At 40.1% G+C, this 8883-nt stretch overlaps 1 protein-coding gene across 1 annotated transcript; it reads right to left on the bottom strand.

The window, feature by feature from the left end:
• Window positions 1-450: 450 nt before the first annotated feature.
• psmd11b (proteasome 26S subunit, non-ATPase 11b) lies at window positions 451-8615 on the bottom strand. Its single transcript, XM_014979958.2, has 13 exons — window positions 8491-8615; window positions 7028-7129; window positions 6601-6797; window positions 4960-5017; window positions 4573-4767; window positions 4041-4185; window positions 3878-3938; window positions 2610-2672; window positions 2275-2400; window positions 1875-1910; window positions 1726-1777; window positions 1488-1630; window positions 451-1403 (listed from the first exon to the last, which is right to left on the bottom strand). The coding sequence occupies exons 1-12, from the start codon at window positions 8579-8581 to the stop codon at window positions 1488-1490; spliced, it is 1269 nt and encodes a 422-aa protein (XP_014835444.1). The 5' UTR covers window positions 8582-8615; the 3' UTR covers window positions 451-1403.
• Window positions 8616-8883: the final 268 nt, after the last annotated feature.

Genomic DNA, 8883 nt, shown 5'->3' with positions numbered 1-8883 from the left:
CCTTTTCTGAATTTAGCTGGGCTTAGATATTATACTAAAGAAATCCCTTTCATATCGCCAACCTAGGATTGCCTGGAAATACAGTACATTCTTCACATGTAGTAGGGGCTAACAAGAAATTCCTGCAGCTCATTTAATATTGCTTTCTGATACATTATTTTGTGTTTAATGCCTTCCAAGACAAATCAAGTACAGCGTTAGGCCTCCTGGCAGCATCCATGACTTTGATGGACATCCAATTCTTGGTAATTCTGCCATCGTCGTCCCACATTTTCTTCACTGGATGATCGTCTTCACTTTCTACCAACATAAATCTGAAGATGTAACTAGGTCATTTTTAAAGAGAAGTTGTTTTTTTAAGTCAACTGAAGGCCACTGTCAAAAATCTTAGTGGTAGTAGGTAATATCAAACCTTTTGTGTCTATTTTGTGGGAAAAGACAAGACAACTGTTAAAATACAAAATATTTATTTTTGAAAATGTCTTTATAAGAGAGAGAAAAAAAAAGAAAGAAAGAACCAAATCAAACTCATACAAATAGTTTGGTTACTAGCAGACTGGGCTAGTGCTAAGAACTAACGATGGAGAAGTGTTCACTTGGGAAAACCCGCAGACTTTCAGAGGCGATGGAAACAACTCCACTTCTACCCTGCGATTTCATTTTGCGCCCAAACGTTTGAGGCAAACCGAAGCGCCAAAAAAAGGTGGCACTGTTGGTGAAATGGCGTACTGTCTGTTCGGAAAACTTAAAAACGTGTCTGGGAGGGGCGGAGGGTGCAGATATGTGGCAACAATGTGATTTTTTCCTTCGGCAAAAACACAAACTAGAAACCAAATTATATAAAGCTGAAATAGAGAGGGGAGGTCAACTGTTGGCATCCTGAAGGAATAACAAATGTGCCAGTTCGCTTCTGAAGGATATGGAGAGAAAAAAAAATAAAAATAAAATAGAAATAAAATGGAGGCCTTGCTCTGCAGGTTGCGAAGCAAAAGGCCGCAGAGGTCGATGTTGCACCTGTGAGGCTGCAATGGAGTCAGCTGAAGGCTTGGCAGGACCAGCCTTACAGCAGATATAAACATATATGTGTTCCTACACCTATTGTTATTCTCTGTTGTTTTTTTTGTTTTTTTATGCAGTTATACAATATTCCCTGATGGCCTGAGTTGGCCGTTGACTGTTGTACAGAATCCTGAAGAGTTATCAAAATCAGGAAGGAAAAAAACAAACAAGTGATGAAACTGTCTGTTTGAAAATCAAGGATGGGGGAATCCTGTTTGTTTCTCTCCCTCGTTTGTCCCCTTTAAAAATAAAAACGTTACACATGCTGGTCAAAACACACACACACGCACACACAACGCAGTTCTTCCATCTCACGGCCAGCGGGGGCGGGGGGCTAGTCGGCTCTGAGAACGAGAGAGACGAAAACATTTAAAACAAAGAACCTAAAAACAGACAGAATTGGGGTTTCTTATCCAACGTCTCCTCACCTATGTCAGCTTCTTGGCTTTGTTGTAAAGCGAGTCCACGACTTTGCTCATGTTCTGGATTGTTTCCAAGGCTGCTTCGTACGTTTTGTCCACCGGAGGCTCTTCAAATATGATTAAGACACCTTCACCTTGGTCGAGGATTCCTGGAGGAGCGTTGGGAAAAGTAAGAATGTCACACCACTGAAGGCTGCTGCTCTGGCAGAGTCGGTGCAACATTAAACCGGACAAGTTAAGTTACCGTGAAACTTTTTGTCCAGAATCATCTGTGATAACTTCCTCTCAACATCACCCTTTAATGATAAAAGGAAAAAAAACAGTACATTTTTTAAGACAAATCACAGATTTTAATTTAAATGTGAACAGTTAATTGTTTTTGCTGAAACTTACCTTTGATAATTTGATAAGATCTGATATGTGTGCTATCTGAAATGAGACAGCGAGGCAAATAAATCAAACATTTCAAAAAACACACAAAAAAAACTATGTTGCTTTAATCCTACACATTAATTAACAGTGAATGAAACAGGAAAAAACCCCAAATGGATGTAGTATACAGTGCCTTAAAAGTAAAAAACAGTAACCAAGTTGTATTGTGTTGGGACTAACTCAAAATACTGCATGATCAAGGAACTAGAAGGAGCTGTTGTTGCAAAAGTAGATTAACGAGGCTGGAAGAGGCATCACTCTTAATTCAGAAGTTTATTACAAATCAACACCACACCCGGTGACTCGCAACATACTTTTGTCACTGAAAAGTGACGTAATCAAGCATTTGTAGAGTTCTTACCTGTACTCTGGAAAAAGGCTCAATGACTCGAATGAGGTTTTGTTCCAGCAGACTGTCGTACAGTTTGGCCAGGTGAGTGTTAATGATCGGATCGTCTCTAAGCTCCGCTTTGTACTCTGTCAGCGCCTGAAAGACAAAATGGTTTGTCGGATTAAAAACCGACTCAAATCAGAAGGTATAAATCTGTACTTAATGAACAACTTTGTAAAGGTCAGAAAGTTCCCTTTTCTTCCCCAGTTGGATCCAGGAAACAAAGCTGAGGTCAAACTGAAAGCAAAACAGTCCTGAGACTGATTCATAAAGAAAGAATATAAAAGGTGGAAGATATTTCTTACCTTTTCAAAATCTGCTAATGATCTGTTCTTGCTGGCCTGTGCAACACATTTCAGTGCATCTGTCTAAACACAAGAAGACAGAAAATACTTCAGTGCCAACTTAGGCTCCGTTTACAGTTGAAACTGGTTTAGCAGATCATTCTGTGCTGCGTTTGCTTTTCATGTTTACATGCAAACAACTGCATTTCACAGAGGAGAGAAAAAAAAAAGACATTCAGGGACAGGGAATCAAGTCTAGAAACACAAAAATGCTTTTCCACACTAATCAAGATATGCAGGGGGGAAAAAATAATATTAGGAGTGAAACAACAAAAAAATCAAAACTGATGACGATGCACTTCCTCAAAACTATCCATTCTTATTGAAATTCTCCAAGTTTTGTCACATTTTAAATACAACCTTTATTGTATTTTAATGGGATTTTATGCGACACACTAACACAAAGCAGTGCAAATCAGGAGAAGTGAAAGAAAAAGCATACAGATGAAATTTCTAAAAAGTGTGGTGGGGAAATATGGTGAGTTCAGGTGAAGGCTCGTGTCTTCCTAGGTTTGTAGTTTTCAAATGACGCACTGAGCACATCTCAACGATTGAGATATGTTTTATAAAACATATTTTAAACTCCATTCTTTGGTCTTCATGCTGCCGTTTTTACTCTAACAAATCTTCGAGGCCTTCACAGAAAAACTGGATTTACACTAAGAGCAAATTACGCAGTAGGAAATGTTGAGCAGTTCTTGGTTATGGTTGCTGCTGTGGAAATGCATCTTCATTATGTAACTTTAAAAAACACTTCCTTCCACTTCACAATCATGAAGCGATACATAAAATTATGCCAGATGCTGCTGAAGTTTGTGGATGTAAGGTGACCAAAAGTGGAACAGTTAAAGCTGCTTTGGGCGGACACCGTGTTGTTGACACTGAATGTTCGTTTTAACCACAAACAGATTTTAAATTCCGAGAACTAAACAAGGATTGCATTGAGGTCATGAAAACGTCGATGTTAAACGAGAAAACAAACAAAACAAACCGGAGAAGATTCCCTCAGGTTCAAACAAACAACAAGGAATAAAATGTTAGAACGAGAAGTAGAACGTCTCCTGGAAACAAAAAAAAAGAAGGTCAAATCTATCAGGATTGTAGAGTCCTGGATGACAAAGAATCCACACCAACACATTCAGCATTAATCAGACCTTTTGATTAACTCTGTTACATGTGAAAAAATGGAAATAAATAAATAAATAAAAATCTCTCGATTCGGTACGTACCTGACGCCCGGCATATCGCAGGGCCAGTTTGCCGCTGACCAGCGCTTGTACCTCCTCAGGTCTAAACCAAACAAAAAGGCCAATTTATGGTTCCAATTTCAAAAGTGAATTCCAGACATTTATCTCAGTAAAAATTGACACTTTAAGATGCAGAAGTACTCACGAGCTGAGCACAATTTTGCACAGCAGCATGTATTTGAGCGCCGTAATGGCTCTGGGGCTGTCGATGGAGTCGTAACCCTCGAAGGCCTCAAAGAAGTAGGAGTAGGCCGTCTTCCAGTCCTTCTCCTCTGCCGCGTGAATGATCCCTGCAGCAAGACGTGACACAGCGCGACATGAAGCGTTTACGGTCACAGTAAGAGACATAAACCTCCGTGAAATGTGAAACGTCCACAAAGCCGGATGAGGCTCGTTTAAGCTGTAAAGTTACACCGAAACCAGCAGGGACCTTTCACCTTTGGTGTGTTCATAGGTATGATGTTCTTGTTCTTGCTTTTAAAGAGGAGAAAAACTGAAAACGTTGACATAAACTATCCCGAAATTGGGAAATCGCGCGAGTAAGAAAGAATCTCGAGCTGCTTCAGACAGTTTCTAGCAAGCATTTGTGACGATTAGATCGGTTTTAATCGCCAAAAATGAAACATTTCTTTTAAGCCATCAGAGATTTTGAAGCATCAGCTCGATTCCCATCTGACCTGACTGCATGTCCAGCGTCGCCTGGAGCTTTGGGGGACAATAAATGGCGTTCGCCGTGGTTCTGGCCGAGGTCAGGGCGGCGCGGGCCTTGGGCAAGTTACTGAGAGCGTGGTATGTCTTGCTTTCAAGCAGCTGGACCTCGACGAGGAGCGCTTTGTCGTCCATCTTCTTCAGCTCCTGCAGCAGCTGGGAGCCTGGAGGAAGGAGAGCGAGACCGAGTCAAAGTCATGCCCACCAAGTGTTGAACATTACTACAAAACTGTGACACACAGATATGAACATGCTGCTTGTTTCTCTGTTTTAATCTGCTCAACATAAGAAAAAGGTGATTATTATGCGATAGGCGGATCCTAAAAACACCACATCGAGTAAGCAACAAAACTCACCAAGAGCCAAGGCCTCCTGGTATCTTTGGGTATCAAAATAGAGGGAGATCAGCCGAGCCTGAAATCGGAGAGAATGTTAAAATGAGCCACGGAGAAAACGCCAAGCCAAACCGCTGAAAATGTTGGGCTGACCTTCATTTCATAGAACCGGGGTTCTCAAATGTTCACGTTTAAAGATTTGGATCTTTAAACGTGAAAATTAAAAGCTACTATCTTAGCTTTTAATTGCTGAATCCTTTTTCATCACCTGTCTCACTTGGACAAGTTTATTCAGACCTCTTACATTCCAAGAGGTGAACTGAAGGTCAGTGGCCATCAAAAAAAAAAAAAAAAAATTATTTCAGTTATGTTATGTGCATTTAAGAGAAAGCTGCAAAGGGAAAACGTGACAAATAAAGACAAGAAAGTATAAACACAAAAAAACAACTTCATCGGACTTCATCCGATTAACTAGATGAAGTCAAAAGCTCAGAACTCTGGTAAAACTGTCTAATATCAACAGGAAATGAAAGGATTCAGAAAATAGACTTCACTTAATTCAGAAATTAAAATGGAATCCACTGGAAAATTATGAATAACTCATAATTTGCAACATTGTTTTGGTAACAATATCAGTATTACATTGATATTTACAACAAACATCATTTTTTATATTAAAATTCAGAAAAGAACAAAAGTTATACATCGCAGCATCTAGAAAAAAAAAACAACTAGTGTATGCTTTGAATGAGCTGCTTAGACACAGGGCCTTATATAATTACTTTTTTTTAACCAAACTGTAGTTTAAGGATTTCAGGTTTTACAACATAAATATGTTATTTATCATAAAAAGATAATTAAACAGCTACTCATTTTATAATTTTAAAAATTGTTGTTGTTTTTAAAACAGCTAACCGGATCTTATCAAGAATAAAATTGTCTGATTTCCATCTATGGCCGATGGGACAGTACATCACATCTCTACATGAAAGTCATTTCACTTCAAGTTCCTCTGTTCGCCACTTGAATTCAGGTCCATAAATGTGGAGCGACAGTAAACATTAATTTCACCATCTTTAAATTAAACACTGCCACAGCTCTTTTCAACAAGATAAATGGAAAAAAAACTGAGATATTCCCTTTGTCAAATAAAAACTCCGACCGTTTCTTAATGCCAGAGTTAGATGTGACAGCTTGGCCAAGACGTCCAGCAGCAGTCATCAGATATTGCTTACAGGCTGTTTCATCACATGTGTACAAGCTCCAGGTTTTATCATTTATTTGCCATGATATAAACAGTCTTATTTAATGACGACTTTCACTTTAAGATGGAAACCTTTCCCGCTCCCTGAGCCACCGCGTTTTAAGAACCGATCCCCTCCGAAGCCCCTTCACGTTTGTACAGAAAGCGGAAATAAAAAACAAAAGCAATTAGTTCAGAGTAACTTAATATTTTGGCAGGAATTGTTTCATTATTGTAGGAGTACTCAGCGATCAGGTTTTGGTCACTGCGTCCTGGAATCAGGTTCACTAGATACAAAAAGTCAAATAAAGAGAGATACATCTTCTCTTACTGAGTAAAGTTACAAATTCACATAGAAAAGTGCGGTTGAGGATGGATTAGGTGCCGCTCGATGCACCCGCTACTTTAGACGTACTGACCTCCAGAGCCTGTCGTAGGAAGGTCCGCTTCTCTGCCTTTGCCCACTCGATGCATTCCAGACACAGCTCCACCTCCTGCCCGGTCGCTGCCTCCATGTCCAGGAAAAGGTCCAGCAGAGAGCGGACGAGTCGGGCCGCCTTGGCTTTGCTGATGGAAATCAGGAACGGTCTCACAAACTTCAACAAGCCTCCGAGCTCTGCAGAAAGATGAGAACCGTCAAAACTTTATAGTTCAGCACCTTTGGTTTCCTTTTAAAGGTAGTACGTAAATAACCAGACAATTCAAAATTAGAGCAAACTTGGAAAACAAAATTATTTTAAAGAACTTTTTAAGTGATTGTGGGGGTTATTTTGTAATCATTTGGAGGCAAAATCTAAAACTAAATTCACTTCAACAACTATTACAAACATTAAACAAAAACATTACCTGCAGCCTGCCCCGTCTTTGCCAGGAGTGTTCCCAGCTCCAGGATGCTTTGCTCTTTAACCCTAACGGCCTCCTCATCGTTCTCCTGAACGTCTCGTCTCACTGTTTTAAAAACAGAAACGTTAATGAAGAGGACTGATTAAAAACAAAACTAACGAAGCAATTTCTCTGAAGCGCATAAACCCTGGTCCCTAACAGCCTTCCGAAATGGGGCTGCAGCTGGTTGCTTTACAGAAGTAAGCAGTATCACAAGTTTCTGGAAAGTACACACTTTATTGATTCTGGGGTTGGGATCTACATAAAATGTGACCCCCAATGTATACCTCCGCCGCCTCCCATCTCATTACTGAAGCTGTGTCAGTGTGCCAAACCAGTATAAACTATTTCATATCAATTTGCGGAGATACAGTCAGAAAATGCCTAAATGCCATTTTATTTTCTAAACACTTTGTGTTACAATATTTGCATTGATTTTAGTTCTGATTGCAGTTTGAGCCAGTTACATGAAATATGGCAGATTAGAAAACCCAATGCCAAGGAAAACAACTCAAAGAAGCCTTTGGCAGACCACTACGTTTCCTTACACAGACTATAAGCAGATGATAAAGAATTACTTTAAAGAATTTGTCATCAAAGTGTCATTTTCTGACAACTTATTTAAAATTACTTTAAGTACATTTCCCCAAGACAGTCGTGGAGTTGAATTCAACTAGCTTTAATTGTCCACGTTTAGAAAAAAACTATTTTTTTCTTAAAGTTGGCTCATATATTTCAATATAAAATGATTTATGTTGAACTTAATGCTTCTTAAAAGTGTGCCAACTGACTCACAGATTATCCGGCTAATCTGTTCAGAATCAGAGTCAGATTGAACATAATGGGTCCTGAAGTAAACAGAGCAGAGACTAGTTGACAGTTATTTGGCAGGTGTGACAGGGCAAATTATTGACCGCCATGTCTACAGACACATATTACCTTCTGATATATAACGTTAGGAAAATGTGTCCGATTTGAACTTGCTGACTTACAAGCCGATTTTAAACAAGTTGCTAATAAATGTCCCAGAGATAAGTCGGTGAGTGTTTGCCTTTCCTAATCGTGGAGCTGATTTCACTGTGCTCAACATTACAACAGGCTAATAACGCTAGCCGCAGCACTGGCCCTTCAAACGGGATACTTGGACACAGAACCTATATGCTGTGAGGAAATACCACGAAAACGAGCAAAGTTCTTGAAAAGAAGTCCGTCTTTTACGACTGCTGGGGGACACATGGGAACCATGGGCCTAAAGAGAGAGCTGAGCCGCTACGGAGCTAACGTCCAGCTGCTATCGGTTCAGCAGTGAGTCAGCACGGCACAGCGCCGGTTCAAGCTGCTGGAAAGCCTCCGACAGTCACGGAGAAACACGGAACAAACAGGTTCAGAGGAACCGGGTCTAACGGAAGAGGGAAATAAACACCCACCGATTGAATGAAGGATGTCAATAGACGCATTCCGGTCCGTGCTAATGAGAGACTGAGCTCTCTGGAATTCAACCACTGCTGCGGCCGCCATCTTCCTTATTCAAATACTACTTGAATGAAAAGTACGTGCGGCGAATACGTCTCTTGGCGGGCTGACGTCAGTGTGCTCTGCGCTAGGCGTGACTTAGTGCACTTCGGGAAATGTAGTATATTGGTTGAACAGGTCCCCCCAGCGATTCCAAGTCTTCAAAATCAGCATTGAAGACAAATGTACTTATAGGCTTATTTGTGATATCCTTACATTTCTTATATCAGTGATTCTTGAGAATAGGGACAAAACAGGTCCTATGGATAAAGCATGAAATTTGAATAAAATATACACAAAATATATTT

Source organism: Poecilia mexicana, unplaced genomic scaffold (assembly GCF_051168715.1).
Source record: "Poecilia mexicana isolate PSO_F unplaced genomic scaffold, ASM5116871v1 scaffold_19, whole genome shotgun sequence".
Lineage (NCBI taxonomy): Eukaryota > Metazoa > Chordata > Actinopteri > Cyprinodontiformes > Poeciliidae > Poecilia > Poecilia mexicana.
Note: the sequence above shows the minus strand (reverse complement) of the source record. Positions and strands in the feature narration are given on the sequence as shown.

What these genes read in the sequence shown, in the direction of transcription:
- psmd11b (XM_014979958.2), bottom strand. Translation starts at nt 8,581, where the DNA reads ATGGCGGCCGCAGCAGTGGTTGAATTCCAGAGAGCTCAGTCTCTCATT. An exon ending in AAAGACGGGGCAGGCTGCAG is followed by an intron (nt 6,798 to 7,027) that starts GTAATGTTTTTG and finishes ATCTTTCTGCAG; the next exon opens with AGCTCGGAGGCTTGTTGAAG. An exon ending in CCAGGAGGCCTTGGCTCTTG is followed by an intron (nt 4,768 to 4,959) that starts GTGAGTTTTGTT and finishes TCCTTCCTCCAG; the next exon opens with GCTCCCAGCTGCTGCAGGAG.